This window comes from Heloderma suspectum, chromosome 2 (genome assembly GCF_057233095.1).
Source record: "Heloderma suspectum isolate Gila_16-S chromosome 2, 16-S_ref, whole genome shotgun sequence".
Taxonomy (NCBI): domain Eukaryota; kingdom Metazoa; phylum Chordata; class Lepidosauria; order Squamata; family Helodermatidae; genus Heloderma; species Heloderma suspectum.
Genome location: NC_139459.1, coordinates 171,912,136 through 171,939,147, shown reverse-complemented (window position 1 = coordinate 171,939,147; position 27,012 = coordinate 171,912,136). Strand labels below are relative to the sequence as shown.

The 27,012-nt window shown below is 48.2% G+C and overlaps 1 protein-coding gene across 1 annotated transcript in view; it reads right to left on the bottom strand.

The window, feature by feature from the left end:
* Nucleotides 1-2,044: 2,044 nt before the first annotated feature.
* SLC6A8 (solute carrier family 6 member 8) overlaps nt 2,045-27,012 on the bottom strand; it is a 39,526-nt gene continuing 14,558 nt past the window's right edge. Inside the window, exons 5-13 of the mRNA XM_084836039.1 lie at nt 23,956-24,090; nt 22,604-22,707; nt 18,899-19,023; nt 16,086-16,198; nt 15,796-15,933; nt 11,713-11,815; nt 9,048-9,148; nt 6,124-6,294; nt 2,045-4,833 (exon numbers count right to left, since the gene is read on the bottom strand). Coding sequence (XP_084692165.1) covers nt 4,690-4,833; nt 6,124-6,294; nt 9,048-9,148; nt 11,713-11,815; nt 15,796-15,933; nt 16,086-16,198; nt 18,899-19,023; nt 22,604-22,707; nt 23,956-24,090 — 1,134 coding nt within the window. The 3' untranslated portion in view covers nt 2,045-4,689. The remainder of the gene's footprint in view (nt 4,834-6,123; nt 6,295-9,047; nt 9,149-11,712; nt 11,816-15,795; nt 15,934-16,085; nt 16,199-18,898; nt 19,024-22,603; nt 22,708-23,955; nt 24,091-27,012) is intronic.

The following is a 27,012-nucleotide window of genomic DNA, read 5'->3' as shown; positions in this document are numbered from 1 at the left end:
CCAAACTGATGATGAATGATTGCTCCCTCCTACTGGTCTCCTTCTTCCACTAGAAAACCTTTGTCAGGAGCGGACAGTTTGTGGCCCTCCAGATGTTTCAGCCTACAACCCCCATCATCCCTCACCACTGGCTATGCTGGCTAGGGCTGATGGAGGTTGTAGGCCAAAACATCTGGAGGGCCACAAGCTGCGCACCCCCCTTGGCACCAAAAGAATGGCTCAGAAAGGGTAAGGCTCTATGGAGTTACCCTAGCATCCAAAGCAACCCACGGCACCGGGAGAGAGCAGGGCCTGCACTACAGGGCTTGCGACAGATGCTTCTGGAAAACAACAACTGACCAGTATGTTGGTGGCACAACTTTGGGGAAAATATCCAAATTATTCCCTGCAAATGCCAAAGCAACTCTGGAATCTGACCAGTTCTGCACCAAAGCCTAGTTCCACCTCTAAGGCTGATGTCCACAGCAGAGCCGTTTTGTAAACCCATGTTTTGTTTCTTAATGTAATGTTTCTTGGTGTTCCTATACAGCATGCTTTGAAAGTTTTGCATTTTGTAGCCAGTTAACAATATACAAGGGCTAACTTTTAGAATACTGAAAAGATGACTTCGTAAGAATACAAATGGACAAGTGTGTGCAAAATGCTGAGATGGGGTCTCTATTAGTGAAAGTTGTTGAACCTGAGCAGACATGATCATGTGAAATAAGGGTGCAAGGTTTAATTTTAGTTGCTGGGGGAAGATCTGGATTGCTGGGATGAAAATAAAATGCATTTTATTTTTATATGTGCATTATACACATATAATGCAGCTATTTTAGCTCTGATGTTCTACTACTGTAATGGGAAATGATACAGACAAAGATTTAAAGATGGCTTTTCATTCTAACAGCGAGTCACAGATCCTGTGCTTACAAAGTAAAAAAAAAAATCTCAAAAAGGCACCAATATTGAGATTTTGGTAATATGCAAATATATTTAAATTGAATTGGTCAGAAGGCAGGTGATTAATCATCTAAGCAGTCCATAATCGGCTGGCATTTAAACAACAAACTGATAAAGATGGAGGAGGAGGAGGGCCGGAATGGAAGATATTCCAAACTTTTTGCCCAAACAAGTGCTAAAAGATGTTACATTAAGAATTCAGACTTGACAAATCTCCTAGTGTGCAACTTGCATGTAGAATATCGTACTTAACAGTGGCATGTGGGGTGTATTCAGCTGTGAACACAGCAAAATAAAACATATGGGTGATTGATCAAATGCAATGAGCTACCAGCATGTTGCATCCTATTTCCTACTTGAAGTAAATGTTAACTGCTTAAACCAGCCGCCTCTGACCAGGCGTAGTCCAACACTTCTGGAGGGCAACTCCCATTATCCCCAGCCAGCACTGCCATGCTGGCTAGGGATAATGTGGGTTGCAGTCCTGCAAGATTGGATTATGGGTCCAATCCCACCCAGCATTCTGTTTATAAGAGAAGCCAGCCCAGATGCCTTTGTGGGGCTCACAAGCAGGGCATGAAAGCTACAGACCTCTCCTGCTTGTTCCTCAGTAGCTGGTATTCAGAGGAATACAACACCTGAACGTGGAGGCTCTGTTTAGCTTTCGGCGCAGGAATTTTGTCATTCCTAAAATGGCTCTGTGATTGGTACCTATTCTATGAAGTAGCAGTAGAAAACATCAAAAGCCCCGAAAGCAGATTGCGCCAGAAGACAGCATTAGGTGTAGACAGAGCAAGCTCCATGCAGCAGAGGATGGAACAAACCCACACAACTATTGGCTAGTGCAGCACAGTTTAACCTCCTCCCTGATCCTGTTAAGTTTTCCTCCATCCTTTGGTACTTCCTACACTGACATGAGGCCCCCTCCCCATTAACCCCTACAATTTCAAAACACCCCAATCCCCTGTATCATGAGGTTGGCTTGTTATGTTATTTAATCTCACACACACACACATTTATGAAACAAATATAGACAGAATATTTATAACTTTTGTCACAAAATAAAATTCTGTGATTTCTCTCTCTCATTCTCTTTTTCTTTGTCTAATCTACAGAAATATTAAGAAAATTAGATCTATCTCTTCCTTAAGTGCATCCTTTAAAAATAGATTGCTTTCCGCAGTTAAAGTTCTGTTTGTTTCAGAGATGTGAATATATATATATATATATATAGATAGATAGGTATATATACATACACATACACACACAGTCAGTCTCTCTCTCTCTCCCACAGAAAAAGTGCAAATTAAAAGCATAGCAAAGATTTTTTGGGAGGGGCACTACCTACTTGATGTAGAGCAGGGGTGGGAAAAGTGTGGCCCTCCAGATGTTGCGGGAGTACAACTCCCATCAGCCCTAGTCAGCATGGCCAATTGTCAGGGATGATGGAAGCTGCAGTCCAACAAGATCTGGAGGGACAGGGCTTTCCCACCCCTGATACAGAGGCAGGAAACGGGCAAGATACTGTCACACAAGTAAGGAGTTTGGAGAATAACCTTGGCTAGGAACAGCAGGACACCTAGGTTCTCTTTCCAGCTCTGTTAAGGAAGTATTCTATAGTCCTCTCTCTCCTTCCTGCCCTGCCCCGCCCCGCCCCGCCCCAGTCCAGGAGAGAAATAGTAGGTAACAGTCAGAATGTATTACCCAACCATTTCACAAACTGGACTTTGGTGTCTTGCTTGTCACAAGTCCTCAAGGCAGCCCAGTGGCGTGTTTTACTATTGCGTATCTCCCAGATGTGAAAAATGCACCCCTGAGGATGTATCGGCATGGCTGCTGCTTGTGCTCCCTGTTCAGTACTGGTGCTCAGAACAGAAGGGTGGGGTGGAGGAAAAGTTGTTCCTGAAGGACTTCCCCCACCCCACACCCCAGATAGCATGCTGCTCCTGCAATCTGCTGCGCAGATGTTGGACAGGGCACCAACACAAAGGGACTGCCAACATTTGGTGTGAAATCTATGAGCATGTCTGATTCTCAAAATGAGCATCATGCAGAGATTTGCACCCCCACAAGGGTCATTTCATGCATGACACATGAGCACACCTGGAGCTGCCACTGAGCATGCACTCAGCAGGATGTTGCAGTGGACCCCAGCACCTGAGCCATGTCTCTGCACTGTAAACATGCTTGCAAACACCTGCCATGTTTACATGGAACATTTTTAGGTGTGCGCCTCAATCTGTAACGCATGAATAGGCTTAGAGACCACGGTCTACTGTTTCCCTTTTCTCTGTGTTGATCTGCCTTGCCTGAATAATCGGGTAAATTAATTGGTGGTGTTAGGGAGTTTAGGAAGGTGCAAAGGGGCAGTAGAAAGCAAGAAATTTAGAGAAAAGGGTTTGTTTTTTGGATGAGGCAGCACATAGGTTTCTACTGCCCTGATCTTACTTCAGAGTGAATACTAGTGCCTTTCTATTCTCAAATGAAACCATTTCTGGTGACTTCATAATACTATGAAACTCAGGGTTGTTTCCAACATTAACACTTCCTTGCGAAGCATTCCCCTGACTCAAGTCACACCGCGGGACAGATTACAGCAATGTCTCCTTGTGGGTCAGACTCTGGTAAAACTGAGGGCAGCTCTACATACCTGGCTTTGACACATGCATAGGTAAAGGTGCAAAATGATTTCTTCCCATGCTATTGTAAACTTCAGCTAGGGAAGTGTCTTGTGGTGTGGCCGCTTTCCAAAATCCGTCAATGGGGGGAGGGCTTCCAGTAACACTGTGGTTGGTTGATTAAGGGCGCAATCCTATGCATGTTTAGACAGAGAAAAGGCCTACAACTCCCAGCAGTCCCCAGCCAGCAAGGCTGGCTGGGGAATGCTGGGAGCTGTAGGCCTTTTCTCTGTCTAAACATGCATAGGATTGCGCCTTTAGTTGGCTAACAAGGGCAGCTGCTAATTTCAGCTGCCTTGCAGTGGTGTGGGAGAGCAGGGCTACGCCATGGACGGTGTCAGTCCTCTAATCAGAAGGGCACCTGAGGCAGCAGGGAGCACATTTGCCACCTCAACACAACAGGGAGGAGCTGAGAGCAGAGTCCCAGCCACTCACTGCAAAGTGGATACGACTCCCCATTCACCATGCTGCATAGCACCCAGGTGGACTGGCTCCCAGCACCCTTCCTGCTTCTTCTAACTGCCGGACTCTGCTTCCCTCACAGAACTGGAGATGGAACCCAGGTGACCCATCTCTAACCCGTTCAGATCCAAGAGAGCAGGAGATAAAATTCCAGGACTTCTGGATCCCAAACCTCTAGGGAAGTCTGCCTCCCGTGCGTTTGGCTAAATATATATAGATAGATATCATGTATATATAGAAATTTAAAATATTTTATCTTTAAAAAATAACTTTTCTTTTAAAAAAATGTAAATCTAAGGCTCTCTTTTCCCCCCACTTCCCTCCCACCACCCTTATGGTCTTTAGAACTCCCACCCTCCACTCAGGGATCTGAGGGGCTGGTTATCCCTTCCCTCAGCTGGGCTTAATTCTGGCCCCTGAGGGGACAAGGTGGGAAGTGGATAAAGAACCAGTAATACCTTTTCCCAACATGCAGGGAGCGCTGCCCCCCAACTCAACACATGGCAGGTGAATTGCATCCTCCCCCCTCCCCCCACTGGCAGCCAGGGGTTGAGTGGCACAGAGACATGGCGCCTCTTTTCGCTGGGGTACGGTGGGCGGACGCTGGTCACATGACGCTTTCCAAGATGACAACTTTAGCGCTCCCATCTGAGACGGGGGTCAGGGTGGTCAGCGCGCCGTCCTCCAAATCGGGCACCTTGTATTCCAGATGGTGCAACCCCCAGATGGGCTGGGTGAGGTGGCGCCAGCGCTGCAGGGGAGAGCAAAACAGACATTTTCTAAGACTGGCAGAAGCATTAAAAAACGAAAACAAAACTAGTCTACTAGGCGTGGGTGGAGGGACAGTGAGCAAGAACCTCTCGCTGTACAAGCATGTCTGGAGGGCTCCCAACAGAGAAGATAAGATCAGCATCAGCCCATGCAGCACTGCATGCTCTGACTCATGGCCACAGCTGCTGAGCCACAACCGGGGCTGGGAGCGGGGTGTACACCCAAGGAGAAAGGAGAGGGTGAGCCGCAGGCTCTGCCTATTGTGGGCTAGGCACATGGATTGTGTCACTGGCCTGGGCAAGCTGCCATAGGCCTCCATGGAGGAATGGTGGCTTGCACGTGCACCTCCAAGGAATTTGGCTCCTCCTCAGCTGCTGTTCAATAGTGGCAGCCAGTTAACGGCACAGGTCCTTCTATCTCTCTCCTTGGCTGCTGCTCAGCTGCGGCAGGCAGGAATGGAAAGGCTCAGCACCATGAGTGCTGAGCCAGACGAAGCTTTTACGGCTCCATTGCCCAGCCTCATTCATGAAACTTTATGGAAGTCCAGAAGTCAGGGACGGGCCTCCCCTGAGGCAGGGTGAATCCTCTGCTTGGGTGGCAGATTGGGAGGGGCAGTGGATCACCCCACCTTGCTGTTGGGAGGCCCCATGCAGGAACTGCCGCTCGCCCACTGCAGCAAATGCCACAGGCAGCCTCCAGGGCCACCTCACCGTGCCTTGCTCTGAGGAAGGACCCCTCAAAGTGCAGCACTCGGGCAGTTGGGGGGGCAATAACAAGGAGTGGCAATGGGGGGAGCGGCAGTGCACGTCTCCCATCTCGGGCAGCTGGATATCTTGTGCCGCCACAGCCAGATGTTGCCACCTTCCGCTCATAATCCTCCCATGTTTTACCACTGCTTCTTCTGTCTTTTCTTACTGTGGAATCCATTAAGAAAGAAAGAAAGAAAGAAAGAAAGAAAGAAAGAAAGAAAGAAAGAAAGAAAGAAAAGAAAGGCAGAATGGCTGCACATTGCCTTGTAATAGTTAGCATTACGAGCTCTCCATGTGGAAGCAGCTCACGTGCATGGATTCAGCACACGACCGCCATCCTGACAGGCAGGGCTGCTTCAGACCCACCCTGCTACCATCCATGTGTCTGGGGGCGTGGATGAGGGTCAGGCCTCCGCAGAGGCAAAGTCTGCTTCCTGCTGCCATATCCTCACACCCCCTGGGCCCGGCAGTCTTCCTGGATCCCAACCTCTTCCGTTCTGGCGATTCGGAGCAAGCCTCACCTCAGCCAGCGTTCCCCTGGCACAGATGAGTTTGTAGAGGGCAGTGAGAGGGACGCACAGCATAGAGGATAGTGCAAAGCCCCAGCCGATGGCTTCTCCCCACCAGGGGTAGATGTAGCTGTTGTTGTAGATCAATGGCTTGTAGTAGGCAACGTTGAAAAGAAAGATGCCCTGGAAGTAGGTTGAGGGGTGGTCAGGAGCTGGAAAGCCGTGACAGACGCTCTTGTTGCCCCCCAGCTTCCAACCCTGTAGCAGCCGAGCTTTCCAACTCCAAATCCACACACTTCAGTACAGCCTTCCCCAACCTGGTGCCCTCCAGAGGAGCTTCCCAGCATGCTGGCTGGGGCATGCTCAGAGTTGCAGTCCAAAACCTCTGGAGGGCACCAGGCTGGAGAAGCCTGCTTTAATCAGTGGTGGCTTCGATGTCAGTGGGGCGGTGAATCTGCTCCGGGTTTCAGTCAGAACTCTAAAGGAACGATCCGAAGATATTGAGACCTGGAATGGATTCACAGCCCCAATGACACTGGAGCCACCAGCCTGCACTGGCTTCAATACACGCTTCACCTATACAAGATCACGCCCTTGTGTGTGCCACAAGGTCGAGACCTTCTTCGATCTCCTTTTTCACTTAGAAAAAGAAGTCCCCCTATTTGATCTCCTTCTTGGACATTTGGATCATGTTCTGATGAAAGGCACCAGCTAGGGAGCATTCAAGGTCCTCCCAGAGAGTCCACGCTACAGGTATTGCCCTTCTGGATCACATGGGTCTACACATCCAATCAGATACGCAGGCATCCAACATGGCAGCACTCGTTCGATGGGTTCTCTAGCAAGAATCTCGAGTGATAGTCCTCACAGTGTTCTCATTTTGCGGGCAATAATGCTTGCTGCTGCTGCTGCTACCACCACTGCACTGCTTCTGCTGTGAGCAGCCTTTTCTGTCAGCAAAATGGCAGCTTGCAGCGGAGTATCGAAGGCCGGGAGGAGCATTCAAATTCTCCCTAGAGTCCACATTATAAGCGCTGCCATCTTGGATGCCAATGTCCTTGGTTCTGTACACATATGTTTGTCGCTCTGGGGAGGCAAAGTATCTTAGGTCAGACTTGATTACTGTTGTCCTTTTTGCAAGGAGGTGAAGGAAGGCCAAGAACCTCCTGTTTAAAGCCACAGCTGAGCTGGAGTTTGAATCCAGGCCTCTGCTAAGTTCAAGGGCATTGTTATAGAGCAGACTTCCCCAACCTGTTACCCTCCAGTTATTTTGTACTTTAATTCCCATCAGCCCCAGCCAGCATACTCAATGGGCAAGAGTGCTGGGAGTTATAGTCCAAAGCCTCTGGAGGGCACCAGGCTGGAAAAGGCTGCTACAGAGATTCCTTGTGAGGTTCCATCTGTTCAGTCAAGGTATCTGCCTAGCTCCTGCAAACCAGAGCTAATCCCACCCTATCTAAATCATAGTTGTAGGGAATCTGCAGGCTGTGTATAGCCTGTCTAGGAGAATAAGGCAAGCCATTTGCTACATCAACTACATCCTACATTAACTAGTAAGGGTTGCCGGATGTCAGAATTAGACCCAAGGTACAAGTTTTCAGCTTCCTTCTCAGGGTTTTCAAGGAAAGGGATAAAATCTCAGGGTGAGAGGCCAAAATCAAGATGGCGGTTGTGGGAAGCTAATTTTGGCTTGGCTTGATAAGGAGCTTTTGCTATTAGTTCTGTCACCATGATCAACAGGCGACACCTCTGATCACTGGGAACAGCCAGGTACTGCCCCACGTCCCCAATCCACCATGTACCATTACCCACCAATACCAGGCTCAGTCCCACCCCACCAGGCCCCAACCTATGTGGCATAATTCTTTAGCTCCCAGGCTCTGGGACCTGACAAGCTTAATCAGCAGTGGTGGCACTAGGGGGGAAAAAGCCTGTGGAGGCGGGTAAGAAATTGGCCTAGCAGATTCTGAGTATACAATCTGTGAAGAAAAATGTAGAACATTCTACACTGTAGCGCTCTGTGTTTACCTTCTCACCCATGCTGCCAGTGATCTTTTTCAGACTTGGGAAGGAGGGAAGGGGTAATGTTTTGCCCTAAGTTGGGCGTACCATGAGATAAAATGAGGCAGCCACCTCAGACAGCAGATTTTTGATACTACTAATGTGGCAGAGTAGGCGGCAGAGAGGAGAGATCTGATCCATCAAGAAGCCAGCTCAAGACCTATTCATACCTGAGGCAGAAAATCCAAAATGGCACAAACCCGGGGGACCTTGCATCACACAAGCTTGTTGGTACTGAACAGGAGCTATCCAAGACCATATTATTTCTTGTTCATTTCAGTGAGGCTTGCATGAGAGAACTTCCCCTGAGGACTGTGTGTCATATTAATTAATGAGAAGGGGAATACATCATTTTGGATTTTCTACCTCAGGCACCATACATTGTCTTGGGCCTGCTCTAGCTTTGCCCAGCCTTGCGCCCCACTAGTGCCAGTTGTGTGTGCCACACCCCATCATTTCTTTTCCCTGAGGTACCGCTTTTGATTCTGAATTATGGATGCAACCTTTTTTCTTTCTGGCCCTGTTGCTACGTGTTGAACAAAAATCTTGGCAGGGGAAGCTTTTCCTTCCATTTATTTCTGTCCCAGGAAAAGCTTCAGCTGCTAAACCTTTGGCTGCCATTAAAGGTGCATGAGCAGGGTCAGTAAAAAGAGGCAGCCACCCTATTCTGAGATGAAAAAGCTTCACCTGTTGCATGTCACCCCTATCGATCCAGTGCTTTAGCAGGAATAGAATGGCCACCTCTTTTTGAAAGAAAAAAGAGCTGAGTTAGAAACACGGAAAGCTTTTATGTGGGCATGTTGGAAATGTCTTGCTATCCAGGCCCCACACTGCTCTCCTGCTCTCCCCCTTAGAATCCCACCCTGGAGAATTACCAGGCAGACGAGAGGGGTCAGAAACATCCAGCACCACTTCATCCACGGGAAGGGCCGGTAACCAATCATGCAGGCAATGTCATCCATGAAACGGTCAGCGCCTGGAGGTATGTGGGAGGGTGGAGGTCATAAGAATATAAGAACACAGGTGGGAGCTTATAGAATCCTGTTTCCCACAGTGGCCAACCAGATGCCTACAGGAAAGCCCATGAGGAGGACACAATGGCAATAGCTAATAACCCCCTAAGCCTGGCTCTATACACACCATCATTAAATGGGCAAGTTCATGTGAATTGCTCCATAGGGACTGGTATTCAGGGGCACGCTGCCTCTTGCAAGACTAAGCAAAAGTCTCTTTCTCCTCCCTGTTCCTTTAGTCCAGGGGTGCAGAACCTCAGGCCGGGGTGGGGGGGAATTTGCCCCTCCTGGGGGTCAAATCTGCCCCTCCAGGGCTCCTCAGATGGCCACCTCTCCGTTCTGCAGCCACCAATCATTTGGTGGTGTCTTGGCTTTTGTGCAGTCCCCCCGCCCCCCTTCTAAAAGGCTGAAATGCCTCTCCTATGGTTTAGTTACTGGCAGTGAGAGCTACAAGACGCTGGTATTTTTTTTGCCTTCGAGCGACACACCACTCGAATGCAGCCTCTGAAAGCTTCTCTGAAATGGGATCCGTCCCTCGGATTGAAAGAGGTTCTGCACCCCTGCCTGACTCTGACTCTACCCACCAGCTCCGGCATCCAGGGCAGCTCTTGTCCCAGCTAGCCCCTGCTCCTCTCCTAATTGCTGCAGATAAGACAGGTACCTTTCAAGGACACATTGCTGCCTAGGGAGCCCAGAGAGGAAGGGAAAACAGAGATGCCCTTGACTGGGGATGGTGCAGAACGGAACGCACTACGTTCAACCTTTGACCACATTTGCTGCATGGACAATATCACGCCTCTTTTTAGTCCCAACAAATTAAGCTGGAATAACCCCTTAACTCTGGCTCTGTAAACACCATCATTAAATGGGCAAGTTCATGTGGATTAGATACCACTCAGCATCCTTTAACTGCCCCCACTATGCTCCCAATTAAGGTGGCTAAACAGCGGTGGAAAGGGAAGGCTCCCTCACCCCTTTCCATGTACGTTTACAGGTAGATTCTAATCTCTATTAGTAATTGTGAGCTCAGGATCAGGAGGTGGCAGTTAAAAAGAGATGTTGTACATGTAGCATGATGCCGGTTAATGTTTGCCTCTGGCATGGAGCGTGCACTTACAAACTGCAGGGAGGAGGGGAAAAACCCCAACCTTTTAATTATTCTTTAGCCATTCGTATGGCAGGGAACACAGTATGCATCAGCACTAGACTACAGGCTGCATCCAGAATCCGCATTCTGTTCCTCTCCTCCCCACCTGCATGCCCTCCAAATCTCCTCCAAAGGGGCCCTCAATCCTAAGGAGGGGGGAGAAGCCGTGGCTGTGGCTGTTTCACACATGAGGCTTAAACTGCCTTTGCGTCTCTTTGTGCAGGCAGCATAGAAAGCAGAGAGGCTTTTGTAATGCAAATAGGCATTCTAGCCAACACACTTTAGAAACTAATTAAAGCCAGAACTGCTATACAGCCTCCAGGAGGAAAACACCCTAAGGCAGAGTTATAACCTGGGGCGCTTCCAGACAGACAGACATTGCTCTGTAAGCTAAAAGTGGAATTGCAATTGACTTTCCACGCTACTGGGGGATGTTATGCATTTTCTGTGTGTACATCCTGGTATGTTCTGTCCTCACTAGTGCTCTTAGCACAATTCTTCGGTCTTTCTCAATGGGTGTAGTTTTGACGTGGCTAGAGAAAAGTGACTTGTCATGCAGCTGAACTTTTCAGTTTCACCATATCCTTTGCAGCAGGCACCATTTTCATCACTTGTTAATTTTTTTAATTGATCTTTTAAGTAGCACTAAAACACTTTTCCAGCTACATATTTTTAAAAATATATTAAAATAGTAGTGAAATATCACTTAAATGAAAGAATGTTATAGTCCTATATAAACAGAAATAAATACACACACACGCACACACATATATAATGGGAAAAACTCTTCCCAATTTTGCTTTTTTTTTAGCAAGGTGGTTAATGGCAATGACTGGAAACGTTTTAAAATTAATATTTTTATTATTATTAATTAAATATTTAAAATTATAGGGTAATGCAGGCTGGCCTGAAAACAGAATACCTTGGAGTATGTGTAGGATGTCTTTCCCTCCTTCTGCCCCACTGGTTAATCACAGACCAGCTTCCAAGTAGCTGAAGTTACAGGACAGAGCATATCGTTTCTAGGGAGGTATATACCCGAAGAACTTCCCTTTTACAAAATAAGCATGGGGACTGCATGCTTTATGCTGCCGTGTGTGTGTGTGTGTTTATGCACATGTATGCTTATGCTAGAACTAAAAGTGATGCACCCTCCTAAGATGGCACCCTAGCTGAATGCAATATTTTTTTCCCCCTTTATACCCATGAGGATGGGAAATATTTTACTTTACCCAGAGTGCGTCCTGTACACATGTGTGCCAAGCAGCTGACATTCTGGTGGACAATGTCAGCATTTGTGGTTCTTGTTCTACCAGCTTCATTTCTGATGACTCTTCCCACTCTCCCTAACAGATACTCCCTAACAGAACTCACTCTTACCGTAAACCCAGGCGATCACAACGCACTCCCAGAAGGCCTGCCACAGAAGTGTTGTGCCACTTGCTGAATAGTAATCAAACAGCTGGAAGACATACATGCCCCCCTAAGGGGAGGGCCTGGGTGTGAGACAGGTGTGACACAACAGAACGTATTCAAAATGGTTACTTTTTCCATTGCTGTCCCACAGCTGGCTTCCCCCTCAACATTCTTGAAACGGCAGTTCTTCTAACCAGGATCGGCCTTACCACTAAGCAGCTGCTAAGGGCAGCACATTTTTCAACAGCAGCCAGTGGGAGCAACATTCCTTTCCCAGCAATGCTTTGGTGAACCCACTTCTTCTGCTCAGAAACAGCAAGGAGAGAACGAAAGATGGGGGGGTGGGAGCTGATGCTAGAGGGAAGGTCAGTACATTCAAATGCTGCTTCCTCCCACACACCCCACCATAGTAAAAGAATAGGAATAAGTCAAGTAACTGACTGTTTGCCACCCTTTAATGTGGCTCAAAATCTGCTACCTCTTTCTTTCTTGGTTGGGCTAGCCATTGAAGGTGGTTAGCAAGAGGTCCAGAGGCAAACGTGGGGTAAGTGAGCATCAGCAGTCCTTCAGTTCTCAGGGCTCACTGAAGGGGGCTGAGGAAGCCAGTGAGCCAAGCACTTTAGTGTTTCCCAGACTTTTGATTCCTGGAGCAATGGTTATTTTATTTTTTTTAATTTTTTTTTAATGGAAACAATACTTTTAGTCGTTTTCATCATCATTATAATAAACAGTCAAGAGGAGAGTTAACCACCTCTTATTAAAATTTAATCAATGTAACATGATGAAAGGAAGTACAGACCACTTTCCGCATAAGCCACCCTGCAGCGTGACAACCCACAACAACAGGCTGAATCAATGACACAAAAAATAGGAGAAAAAGAACTTATAAACTGAAGGTGCAATGCTATGGTCCGGAGGAGAGGAGCCATAGGATACTGAGGACTTCCCCCTCGCAGGCAGGGAGAAAGGTCTGCCTGCAAAGGAGGTCCACTGCGGAGATCTCCACTGATCAGTGGTAGAAAGCTCTACCACCCTTGGTAGAGGGTGTACACTGACATCACCTGCCCCCCCCTCAGAATTCACTGTTCCTTCTGAGCTTAGCTGCAATCCTGAATTGCCTGGGGTTCTTGTAGTGGTTCTTGCTCAAATGCAAGACATTTTTGCTATATGAGCAAAATCCCCCCTAGATTGAAATTGGGGAGACCCTGCCGTATATTCTCAATCAGCTCCCAGAATGGTGGACCGTTGTCCTCCAGCAATGGAAGGTTAGCAGCTCAGTTAATATTGCCTCTCCCATGTCCCACTTTGCTCAGCCAGTCAGTCAGAGACAAGCTCAGGTATGGGACAGGGTTTTCTGGGCAACAGTGATGATTCAGGGATTCCCCTGCACCTGTTAGCTGCTGCAGGGTGGGCTGCATCTGGGAATCCCAGAGTGTCCTTATTCCCTTCTTCAGGATGATGTCACTGGCCAAATACTGTCTGGCAGAGAGGGAAGAGGGTCAGTAATGTAAAAGGCCTCCCTGCCCCCAGGAGCAGAGCACGGTTGCTGCATCCAGTTCGATTGCTTAGTTTTGCAAGCCATCTTCAGCCCTGATCATGTGCTCTGGCTACAATCAACGTGCTCTGGCACACAGTTCGGAAACCACACAGTAAGGGCCCATTCCTAAAAATAGGAGCCCCCCCCCGCCCCTTCTTGCTACACCCAACAGACATAGCTGCCTCTGGTTCAAACGCTGAATCAAGTTGTCAGTTTTAAACCTACCAACCATACCAATGCTTCAGGTGGGTTGTCTGTTTTTTGTTTGTTTAATTAAGCAATACCTGTATGCTTGTGCAATTAAAAGTTCATACAACATGGTATTTATTTTTGGAAAAACAAACCTCGAACCTTTTTTTTTAAAGTTGCAAAATTGTTCTGGGAAGGAGAGGTGGAAGTGGGATTGTGATGACAAAGCCACTGGCCAATCAACACTGCGCAGCCTGCTCCCGCTGCCAAGTGGCCAATCAACACGGTGCGCAGCCTGCTCCCGCTGCCAACTCACTGAACAGTTTCCCCCGAACCTGGCTCTGGAAAGGAAAAATACGCCCAACAGCCATACTGTGGTGACAAGGGCGTGAAGGAGGGTCAGGCTTAATAAGCCACAGAAACAGGCAGGGGGTGAGGAGGGACCAGTAGGTCCCCAGGAGATCCAGAATCTTGGGTGGGAGTTTGTGGAAGATGCTAGTATTTTACCTAGCGTGTCCAGATGTGCAAGATCTTTCCTGACCTCGACTGACAGCCATCCACTCCCATTTCTGCTTATGCACCCCGATTTTAAAACTCTTTCTCGGTTGGCAGGTGGATCTCTTTGTCCAGGTCACTTTTACCTTCTCATAGATCACTCTCCTGAGCGTTATTATTGTCTGTTTTGGATGGTGGAATGCAAGCCCTGCAGAGCCTAATCAATCAAAGTTGTTTGTAAGATGTCTCAGCTGCTTTGTACGCTAAGCAAAAGAAGCCTTGAAAAATCCACAGGGGCTGATATCAGTCAGGGGTCATCAGAGCCGTGGAATATGTGAAATAACTAGTACTTCTCCCTGTCCACTGCAGGCCACTTCATATGTTACAAAATCGGAGCCAGTTTCTACCATCAGAAGAATCAAGCAGTCAAGCTTTTTGTGGACTGTGATGATCAAGTGGCAACTCCCTGCAAACAGAAAGATAGCATGCCAGGGAGAAGGATTCAGCCTAGACTTCTACCTGATGTGCTAATTTTCTATGTGCAAGAATTTTTAAAAAGTAAGGGGGCATTCAATCCCCCACCTACATCTTGAAGTGACTCAGCCCAGGCTCAGCCCAGGAAAAAAGCTTTGCCACTTGATCCTTCTAATTCTATCAAATGGCCCTCAGTAGGTACACCTCTTGTACCTGCAATATACTCCGTAATGTTTTAGAGGCAACTGCTCCCTTTTGGGTTACCCCATACGCTGTGAGTGCCATGTATAAATTGTCACAGGGCATATGGGTACGTGGGCATACCCACTAATTATGTAGAATGTGAAGTGGTCACAAGTAATTTACAACCAGCTTAACACACATCCAAAATTAAGGGGAGAGGTCTTTGGGAGCTAAGAGTCTAGTTTCTAGGCAAGGTGGAGACCCGGTATCTCTCTCTTGGGAAATTAACAGCGCAATCCTAGACCTGTCTACTCAGAAGTAAATCTCACTATTTTCAGTGGAGCTTGCCAGTTAAATGAGCATGGGATTGCAGCCTAAGCATTGAAGAATGTGTGATCTTAGGTCAAGCCAAAACTCCTTACAAGAAGACCTCAGCGAGTGGACTCCTGGGAGCCCTGAGATGTTTCGCACAACAAATGTCACTAAATCTGAGCTGTTACATAACTCATAGAAAGTGCTGCAAGCAGATTACAGCTGGTTTATCAGCAAGTGAAAACAGGTATGTCTAGATTAGAATTGAGGGAGTAGACGAAACAAGACTAAAATCTACAGAACCTGAAAGCAGGGGCAATAGGAAGTGTCTTAATTAATGTTTTTGCTCTAAACATATGTGTTTAGGAACAGGATCTCCCTGACTGCAATTGATTGGTCCATTGGTTTGACTTTCATTGTGGATCTAAGCATGCGGTGAGGGTGGAGACATCAAAGGGAGGGAAAGGATCTAAATCTACTTGCAACACAAGGCTACCCTGGGTGGCAGTTTTCAGGTGCCACTAACAGTGGCAGGGTAGAAAAGAAACAGATCTGACCTGCACTGTGGAGTGCAGCCTGCTGGGAAAATCTCCTGTGCAAGGCCCATGAAAACAATCTCCCCATTAACTGCAGTGATGCTTGTGCAGGAGAACTTCCCAGTGGGGTAGGGCCCCATGCCAATATTAGCGTATGCCTGTCTGGGGGGGTGCATGCCCTGCTTCAGTCACCACCAAAATCTCTTTGGCCTGATAAAATAAAACCGCCCTCTTTTGGGTGCTTCAAAACTGGCAGGCAGGCTCTTCTTCATCCACATCCCCACCCACCCATCACACACAGTATCTTGGCAGCTATCGTACCTGGGTCACCATGGACAGCTCAATGAAGAAGCAGACAACACAGCAGACGGCTACGGTGACCTCTCTCTGGAATCGGAAGGCGTAGGCGGCAGGGAAGAAATCCAGGATGCCAGTGATAAAGCCTTCAACACCCACAAACTGCGGAGGGCACGGGGGAGCAGAGGTGACAGGAGAAAGCAGAGAGGGAAGATGGTGAGATGCAGGGCAATGAACCTGCCGGTCTTCCCTGCATCATGTCAGCAGCCCACTTCTTCGCTGCCCTCCTTGCCTTCCCCGTTCCCAACTCTCACCTGGCTATCCAGGCCCAGGAGCAGCAGCATGAAGAAGAAGAGGGCAGCCCAGAGTGGAGCAACGGGCATCAGGGTGACAGCTCGTGGGTATGCAATAAACGCCAGCCCAGGCCCTGGGGAGGAGGAAAGGAAGAGACTAGGGTAGTGGAACCCCAGATGCCTGGTTCCCGATCTAGGATGGATACAACTATTAAGCCATAAACAGGGATGTCAGCCACACATTCCAAGCAAGCACAGAACCTTGTATCTAGTGCAGAATTCAGTATCTGTAAACGCTCAGCATTTACAAGAACAATGCAAGTTTCTAATCCCCAGGGATGCAGGGTTCCAGCTGTCAAGGGGTAGGGGCTCAGCACTCTGCACAGCTCTTTGTTTCTCCCTTTGCCTAGGGGAAGTGGAGCAAATTATGCATGCTTAATTTCCATGATTTATTACAGAAGCTGTGCCTATATTGTCATAAAATCTGGAGTCTGTTACTGTAGAGTTCACACAGCCCTAGCTTTCCCCACAGTTCCAGTATCGCGAAGCAGAAGTGCTGAAATTAGACCTGACCTTCATATTTGGCATTCAGAGAATCTCAGCTTTCATTTTCCCTACCTCAAAATGAAGACGTTTCTAGCCCTTATGAATTTGAACTATGTGTGCAAATATTAGGAGCTAGACTGGGGTGAGTGGCATTATAAAGGGGAGGCTGCTGTAGCTCCGTGCTCTTCCCACGACTACCAGAGCCTGAATCATTTGTGCAAAATGATCAAATATAATCCAATTAATTCACAGAGGTCTCAGCACTCAGCTTCTCGTGGCACAGAATATCAAGCAATTAGGGATGGCATTAAGGGATCAATATTACATTACTGATAAAATAAAACACAGACACACCATAAGCAACAATCCTAAAAACAAAACAGACTTCAATATATAGAATGATGAAAATAAGAAAAAACTATTCAGGTTCTTAAAGGTACCAGCTGAAGCATGGACAAAATATGAATCCCATTCAGAGCATTAATAAATGTAAATCTAGTTCACCAATTAAGGGTCTTTCAAAACAGGCCATTTAGATCATCCTATGCCAACCTGGCGCCCTCCAGACGTGCTGGATTACAAATCCTATCATCCACAGCCAGCTCTGCTATGGATGATGGGATTTGTAGTCCAACAAATCTGGAGGATGCCAGGTTAAGGAAGGCTGCTTTGGATATTCTTTCCATATCTGAAAACAAATTGGACGTGTAACGAGGTAATGAGGAAGGATCCTGTATCTCATTTCCTCCACTGACAAAGAGTCTCTGCTCACTTAATCACCTCATATAATTAAGTGCATTTCCATCTCCAATCATAGGACTGTAAAAGGTTTCTTGAGACTGGGTTTCCTGTAGCTCTATCAAGTGACATTCCATTTAAAATGTTTTCTTAACACAAGACACAAAGGTGAAGATTTCTAAAGTCTTTGTGCATAAGGAGAAACAAAAAAGAACATCTATGTAAAGGTGGCCCAGAATATGGGATACCTTTAAGCAGAGGGCTATTTTTTTTAGTTCATAGTTTGCATAACCCTGGCTATATAGCAATGCTCAAGCAATGCAATGATCTGCCAATGCCTTTTCCATAGAACGTTAGCTTCTCCTGCACCCTTTGTTGTCAGGCTCTCTTGAAATGCCTTGTAAGAACACGGTGGTTCCCAGTTGGGGAGAAATGTAAAAGACAGGTAGCTAAGTCAATGTGAGGAGCAGAACAGGGTTAATAAGAAAGCTCAAAGATTCCTGCTTCCATATGAAGGAAAAGGAGGGCTGTGACTGACAGTCAGAACACCCACATTCCCAATTCTGAAGGAAATATAATCCATGGAAACAGATTAGGGTTATACAAATTACTGACTATTGTAATTATGTAGTAAACTGATGTTCTGCCTTAATTCCATTATGGAACTCAAGGCAGTGCATAGATGGCGTTCCCAGGTGGTTTCCCATCCAGGTACTGACCAGACCCAGTTTATTTTCAGCAGGGCAGCTGCGTCACATGCCCTCAAACCATATCCTGGATTTACATTTGCTTTATTTCTGAGCATCACCTTTTCAAGTCATGTGGATTTTTATTTCTGTGTTGTGCAACAGGGGGAGACATTTCCAGGCTTTCTTTCAGAACCATGAGGGCTAGAAACTTGTTTTGTGTGCATATGGGTCTGTTTTTCTTTTAAATGAATTCCGAGATATTTTGGTGCCAAACTCCGCTCCAGACAGAATCCTCTGCTTATGAGTCTAACTCCGGGGTCCAGGCCCCTGGGGCTAATTTGGCCTGCTAGGCTCCCCCAATCCAGTCTGTGGAGCCCTCCTGGAGGAATCCCCCCTTGAAGGCATCCCCAATGTTAACTCCAACTGACTCAAACTCACAGACCACACCCTTGACCCTACGTGTCGCCCATTCATGATTTTCCAAACTCAATTGTAAATTGCATTCCCATGGTGAGATCCCATGTTCTTGCATCAAGCATCGGAAAACTGGAGCCACTTGGCTAGGACCAGTCATGTGGCTCTTTCCCACGTGATCATTGTCCAGAGAGGATCTGAAGGAGTGACGTCCTGACCCTGCCACACAGTCCTGGCACTGAACTGCTTACAGATGCTGCATCATGGGAGACATGTCTTCCACGTGGCTAGCTGTGCCTCTAGGTGAGGCCTTAGGAGTTGAGAGACCCAGACTGCAGTTCTGCAGATGGCTTCTGTTAGGCTGAACCCCCTCCCTACATTGTCTGTCTGGCAAAACTGGAACAACCCAGCATCTCACACCCCCAGGTGGGTTTTTGGCAGACTCACCAGATTCAGCCACCTTGGAGATGTCGACTCCCTGTTCTGCTGCCATGAAGCCCAGGATGGCAAAGACCACAAAACCAGAAAAGAAGCTGGTCCCACTATTGATCAGCGCCAGGATGATGGCGTCTCTGGGGAGGAAATGCAAAGAACGAGAGCTGTCAAGTGAGGCCTGCAGGCTGGTGGGGAGAGGGCAGGGGTTTTTATTGCAGCTGCCTGAAGCCCAGACGGCCACTGCCAATCTGTGTAAACAATGCCGTGCGAGACGGAGCATTGCTCCAACTCACTATAAGGCAGCTTCCTATCTGGTAAAAAACGGACAGGAAGGGGAATCTCATTAGCAGTGCGACGAAAAGCCCAATTAACAGGTGTCATCAAACATACTTGCCATCTCACCGGGGGTGAGCATCCATTAAAAAAAATTATCATCACAGCTATCTCCCAACTCTTTCCCCCTTGCAAGGAACTCAAGGCAGCTCACAGGGTCCTCCCTGCTCCTCTCCATTTTATCCTCACAACAACCCCGTGAGGCAAAACTGAAGTACTTTGGCCGCATAATGAGAAGACAGGACACCCTGGAGAAGATGCTGATGCTAGGGAAAGCGGAAGGCAAAAGGAAGAGGGGCCGACCAAGGGCAAGGTGGATGGGTGACATTCTGGAGGGGACGGACTCGGCCTTGGGGGAGCTGGGGGTGGCGACGGCCGGCCGACAGGAAGCTCTGGCGTGGGCTGGTCCATGAAGTCACGAAGAGTCGGAGGCGATTAAGTGAATAAACAACAACCCTGTGAGGTGGGTTAGGCTGAGAGTCAGCGACTGGCCCAAAGTCACCCAGTGAGCTTCATGGCCAGGTGAGGACTTGAACCCAGGCCTTCCCAGTCTCAGTCCAACACTTTCCCCACTACACCACACTGGCTCTCACTGTTGGCCAGGTAACCTTCAGGGATCAGATGATTATAAAGCTTACAGCCTCAAAGCCTAATTAGATTTAGGCACACTTAAGCCTGCATAGGATTGGACCGCTAATGCAGTGGCAACAGCAGGATGTTTTCCTGTGCAGGCACACGTGTCTCTGTGGCAGGGGCGAGGAACGTCTTCCAGGCTGGGGGTCAAATTCCCTTGCAGAGAAGCTCTCAGGCGCTGCATTCGGGTGGTGGGTGGGTCCAAAGGCAAAGGGGGCAGGGATAACCACAAAAGGGGCGGGGCCAAAATACCAGCGTATTTTATCTTAGAGCTCTTACTGTCGGTAGCTAAGCCTTGGGAGAGGCATTTCAACCTTTTTAGAATAGGTGAAAACTGCACAAAGGCAGGGAAACCTCCAAATGATGGTTGGTTGGGAGGCAGGGGCAACACTATCTGAGGAATCGCAGAGGGCCTGAGGTTCTCTACCCTTGCTGCTTGGTGTGGTCCTGGGCGGAAGCCTGTGCCAGTTAGAGCCAGCAGCAGGAGGAAGTGTGGAGGTGGGGCAAGAGGAAGGATCTCGGTGCACTTTGCAGCATGGCTTGTGGGAAGCAGGGGTTGTGTAGGGTAGGAAGGGTGTGCCCCTGTGCACAGCACCAGCAGGCGTGGAGGTGGGAGTGGGAAGGCCCTCGGGGCATCTGGAGCATTTCACAGCACAGCATGCGACCAGGGGCTGGGTGGGGAGGAAGCTCTGCACTGGCAGCAGGAGGTGGCGTAGGCCGCAAAACCTCTGCGTGTTCAGCACGTGCATGCGACGACGGCTTCGCGTTGTGCTGCTTAGCACAGCACTGGCAAGGAGAGGAGGCAGGGATGTGGAAAGAACCTTGGAAACGGAAGGGATTGGTTGCCTGTCCCCCCTTTGCTGCCCCACCGAACAGAGATGTGTTGTGGGGGTGAGGGGAGGGGGCATCCAAAAATGTTTAGACACCTCCCCTCACTCCTTCTCCTTAACCGTGCGATCCTACGCGTGCTTATTCAGAAGTAAGGCCCACTGAGTTCATTAGGACTTGTTCCCAGGTAAATGTACACAGGACTGCAGCCTAAATCTGGAATGTTTGACAGCAGAGGATGATTTTGGGAGGATCTGCAATTCAGTGACATTATGGTACTCTCTGGCTTCAGTGGACACAGAGCTGCGATCACTGGGAGCCCCTGACCAGCCCTAGGCAGAATCAGACAGACACAGGATGGCTCTCTGCGCCAATGTCTTTGGGATTCTAACAGCTCTCCGTGGTCCCAGATTGCCAAAGATTCTCACCCAGCACCACTGTAAAGACACCCTGTTGTACCAAGACTTGTGAGAAGTTTCTGTGATAGCAACTTTACGTAACAATGAGTCCATATTCCTGTTTACATAAAGGAAACTTTCAGATACTGTGTTGTTGTATTGGCTGCCTATTAAAAATATGGGTTGGCTATTAAGAACAGCTATAGACTGTGGACCCTTGGCAATGATACGTACATTCCTGGGGCCTCCTCCTGCTTTCTCTGGGACATGTCCAATTTTCAGGCAGCTGCTCTTGAACACAACTGGGAGTAAAATCTCTTGGGACTTAGTGTTAACCTAGAAGTCACGGGGAGTTATAAACTATGGGGAGAGCAATCCTATGGGCCCCAGACAGAGTCTGGGAGGGGCCATAGGATAGTTTAGGTTCCTGGATCCAAGGTCGGAGAGAATGCTCCGACCTCGGACCCAGGAGTCTGAGCTCCTCCCCGCCGCCCCTCACAGCCAGCACAGAGAGAACCGCGCCGGTTGCCTCTCTAAGGTCACGAAGGCGACCTTCGAGAGGAGGGAAAGGGGGCATCCTGGTGGGCGGGGAGGGGACTGGGGAGGCTGGCTTACACCATATCCAGAGACCTCCCAGACTCCTTCCCTCTCCTTCCTTGTCGCCTCAGCTAGACAGGCGAAAAAGTCTGCCTAGCCTAAATGCAGAAGGGAGGAGCGCTGAGGCAAAGATCACCTCCTGCTCTGCACTGGATACTTAGTTCGGAGGCTTAGAAATATCACCCCTAGGATTGTGCTCTGAAGGTATGAATCATTAAGAAATTGAGATGCCCATTGAGATTACATGACTGAGAATGTAGCCTCCTTGAACACACCTTCTCTTTCAAGTCACAGCTGAGGATGCAGCAAAGTGTGAGAACGCAGGCAGCGAGTGGGAGATTCTCTCTCTTTCTCTGCCCGGCCCTGCCTTGTATGTTCCAGATGAAAGTTATTCTGCACACTGGACAAGTCAGTCAACTAGGGCTGATACCTAGGGTTGCCATCTTAGACCCGGCTCTTGCACATTTAGCAACCATCTGATATGCAGAAATCAGCAGGTGATTTCTTTTTCATGGCCAGGGAAGCTATGGCCTCGCAGGTGTCATTAGATTCCAACTCCCATCAGCCTCAGCCAGCATGGCTGATGGTCAGGGATGGTGGGAGTTGTAGTCCAACCGTTCCTGGGCAGCCAGAGGTTCTTCATCCGTTTTATGATACAGAGCCACCACACCTTTGCTAATGTCTGAAGAGCAAGCAGCTGTTAAAGGCATAGCTGCATGACAGGCATAATTCAACAGGTTTAGCTCTCCCTAGCTTGGAGATAATGGGGGACACTCTGCCTGTTGCATTTCTACCCGCCGCGCAGCTATTAAAGAGACAGGAGCCCTGCTAGGAAAAAACACTAATGGCAACCCTACAGGGCATAGCCTGTTCCTCCTATGCCCTGCCTGGTTGCCCTCTGATGGCTGCACATGAAATGGGCTCTCACTTATAGCAATTGTTGTTGAACCGGTTATAGCTGCCCAGGGCAGTGAGTGCCCCCAGTCCTATGGCATACGAGAAAAAGATTTGGGTCCCGGCATCGATCCACACCTGAGAGGGAAAGAGAAAGAGAGAGAGAGAGAGAGAGGTTGAGGTATGATGGGGAGAACCCAGGAGACCTGGTTCCAAGCGTCTTCTGAAAAGGGTTGCCAACTTTTCAACCAGCTCCTGCTGGTATGTCTTTAACAGTGGCGTGATTTGCAGTAATTAATAAGGTTGATATTCATGAGAAGCTTCAGCTACCATTGTACCAGCCAATAGGTTATTTCATTAATTGAATTTATTCTAATTCATTAGTTAATTTACTTGTAGATTTCTAAGCTGCCTTCCAGGACTTCATGCCCTAAAGAGGTAGCATACAAATAATTTTTTAAAATATAGCCATTCTTAAAACAGGTTCACCAAACACATCTAAAACTAACATCACTTAAAATCCTCGGGACACCAATTAATTTAAGAAGTGGCTCCTCATAAAGTTGGTGGCTCCTTTTAGAGCAAGTCAGCTGACAAATTAAAGCAGATTCCACAGATGCAGAACTGTTTGCTCCCTATGCACTGGGATTTCTATAACTGGTATCTATACATTTATATCCTGCAGCACTTGGACTTTTGCTTCCCATCTCCACCCCCCTGCCCCCCCCCCTCATGGTACTGCCCTTTTTGGTGTGCTCTGTTAATTCCTGCATACCAAACCACTGCTAATGTTATAGAAGCTGGCTAGTAAGTTGGCCTCCCCCTGTCAGGAGCGCCCTAGCGGCCTCTTTCAGTAGACTCCAATAGCCAACTCAAGACACAGACGAAAGGATTCTTTTCAAGGCTTTAATCCTTTTACAACTTAATGACTCTTTCAGATGCTAATCACCAGCGACTAAGCAAGGAACAGCAGAGTGGCCTATGCGCCGAGTAGGCAGTTGATCCCTGTTTGAAGGAGAGTCACTTGAAGACCCTGAACTTATGGGTTAGGGAGATATCCTCCCTCTTTCCCTTGGGTCCATGGGAGGCGGCCGTTGCCTGCGCGCCAAACGGGCGCTACACCTCCTTTCTGCGCCCTCCATCTGTCGTCGCTCTCTGCGTCTGCGCCGAGCATCCAGCAAGCCCCCCTCCAGTGCTCTCTCACTGCCAGAGTCACTATCTATCTCAGGAATGCCGGCAGGAGGAATCTCTGCCAGCTGCTGTGCCTGTGAGGGATGAGCTGACTCCTCTCCCACGGATTGCTGATCCTCCTCAGAATCGGAACTGCTCTGGGGCTCTATGGGCTTAGTTTCCACCCTGACAGCCCCTCCCGTGCCTTCCACTTACCTGAGGGGAGGCCAGTTTGGACCAATCAGGTTTGAGATAGTAGATTATCCCATCCTGCGCTCCAGGCAGCATCACTCCTTGAACAAGCAATATAATGAGCACCACATAAGGGAATGTAGCAGTGAAGTAGACAACCTGTGTTGAAGGAGACAAGGAGTGAGGGTGTGGTGTGAGGTCACATGATACAGACCTCATTTCTTTGCTCTCTGCTCAGGTTTGGGGAAACAAAAAAGATGGGCGGCAGAAATATGCCCAAGCAGGGTACTGAAAAGCTAGGGAATGTTTAGGGAAGAGCGGACAATTGAACAGCTCCTGGGACAGCAATGCAAAAGTGCACAAATGAATCCTTTTTGGGGGAGCAGTATATTTACTCAAATATTTATAACCTGCCTTTCAGCGCCCCCTGCACTCACAAGGCAATTAACATAAAATTTTAAAACACATTAAAATAACAGCAACTGCAAACTAAACCATTAATTTAAAATGTTGATTTAAAACCAGCAGCCGCAAACATTCATCTTCATACACAGCACAATTCAGCGAATGCAGACTGGAATAAAAACATCTTCAGAGTTTCCTTGAAAAACAGCAGCACTGTGGCGGGAATTCCAGTAGCCACTTCTCATTTTATTTTACTGACCACACTTCTGCACCTTTATAACAGCAGTGTGATATGCAACAGACGAAGTTTATCCACCGCTTAAGCCAGGAAAAGTTTCACCTGCTAAATTTACTGCTGTGAAGAGCAGGGCTAGTTAAGAAAAATGAGGGGCAACCCTAATTATAGTCCCAGGAAACATGGGGCAGCTTGTAGGAAGGCAAGGGACAAGTGCACAGTGCCTGCAAGGCAGAAACTTCCTGTTCACCTTATGTGGAACTTCTCAGCTGTGCAGGCAGAAAGCGGTGGGGTGGACAGACTGAGGTAGTGGCTTTCAAAATGTATTCTGGGAAACTTTGGGGTGCCTCAGAAGCTTATCAGATGTTCCGACAAGCTCCCTTGAATGACAACTCAGTCACTGCTACTGAGCTTCCCCTACAACGTGCAGCAGTGGGGAAGTATTCGGTGCATAAGGTGCTCTCTTATTCCAATTCGGGCAACGTTCCTGGCCAGCGCCCCATGTGTACCATGCACCCTGCCTAGATTATGCTCCCAGAACCCTTTGCAACGCTCAGGGGTTCCATGGCACACATCCTTCTCAGACAAGGTGATGGGGAAAGTGTTCCCAAACTGCAGGAAGTTTGAAAACTGCCAGACAAAGGCAATTCAGTGACTAACAGGGGTGGATGCGGTTTGTACAGAGTCTCCACTTTGTCCCAACGCTATTATTGGCAACTGAGAAGCCTGGGAAATAGAAAAAGCAGGAACTGGGGAAGTGCAAGAAGGCGTGCTCCTCCACCAGTGCTGCAATTCTTATGGAACACACTGTATAGGCTGAATCCGTCCTGCTGTTGCCCCTTGACAGCAGTGTGGGTAGGTGGAGGAATCAGGCAGTAAAGTGGATGGGTGGAGGAAGTAGGGCCAGCCCTACCATTAGACAGATTGAGGTGGCCTGCATGGGCAGCTGATTTTGGGTGTCAGGAAACAGTAATAAAGGAACTGGCAGAAGAACTCTCAGAACCGCTGTCTATTCTCTTTGAGAAATCATGGAGGACGGGGGAAGTGCCAGATGACTGGAGGACGGCTAATGTTGTCCCTATCTTCAAAAAGGGTAAAAAGGAGGAACCTGGGAACTACAGACCAGTCAGTCTGACATCAATCCCTGGGAAAATTCTGGAACAGATGATAAAGCAATCCATCTGGAAGCACCTTGAACACAATGCAGTGATTACTCGAAGCCAACATGGATTTGTCAAGAACAAGTCCTGCCAGATGAATCTGATCTCATTTTTTGATCAAGTAACCTCCCTTGTAGACCGTGGGAATGCTGTAGACATCATATACCTCGACTTCAGCAAAGCTTTCGACAAAGTGCCCCATGATATCCTGATGAGCAAACTAGCTCAAAGTGGGCTAGGTGAAACAACGATCCGGTGGATCCACAGTTGGCTACAGAATCGGACTCAAAGAGTGCTTATCAATGGGACCTTCTCAAACTGGGGAGAGGTAACGAGTGGGGTACCACAGGGCTCAGTCCTGGGCCGAGCGCTCTTCAACATTTGTATTAATGACTTGGAGGAGGAGGTGCAGGGAATGCTGATCAGATTTGCAGATGACACAAAATTGGGCGGGATAGCTAATACTTTGGAAGACAGAAACAAAATTCCAAGTGATCTGGATAGACTGGAGCGCTGGGCAGAAAACAACAGAATGACATTTAATAGGGATAAATGCCAAGTTCTGCACCTAGGAAAAAGAAACCAAATGCAGAGTTACAAGATGGGGGATACATGGCTCAACAACACTACAAGTGAGAAGGGTCTTGGAATTGTTGTCGATCACAAGCTGAATATGAGCCAACAATGGGATGTGGCTGCAAAAAAGGCAAATGCTATTTTGGGCTGCATTCATAGAAGCATCGCTTCCAAATCCTGGGAAGTACTAGTTCCCCTCTACTCAGCACTGGTTAGGCCTCATCTGGAGTACTGTGTCCAGTTCTGTGACACACTTTAAGAAGGATGCAGACAAACTGGAGAGGGTTCAGAGGAGGGCAACAAAGATGATCAGGGGACTGGAAACAAAGCCCTATGAAGAGAGACTGAAAGAACTGGGCATGTTTAGCCTTGAGAAGAGAAGACTGAGGGGAGATATGATAGCGCTCTTCAAGTACTTGAAAGGTTGTCACAGAGAGGAAGGCCAGGATCTCTTCTTGGTCGTTCCAGAGTGCAGGACACGGAATAATGGGCTCAAGTTACAGGAAGCCACATTCCGGGTGAACATCAGGAAAAACTTCCTGACTGTTAGAGCAATACGACAATGGAGCCAATTCCCTAGGGAGGTGGTGGGCTCTCCCACACTGGAGGCATTCAGGACGAGGCTGGACAGCCATCTGTCAGGGATGCTCTGACTTGGATTCCTGCATTGAGCAGGGGGTTGGACTCGATGGCCTTGTAGGCCCC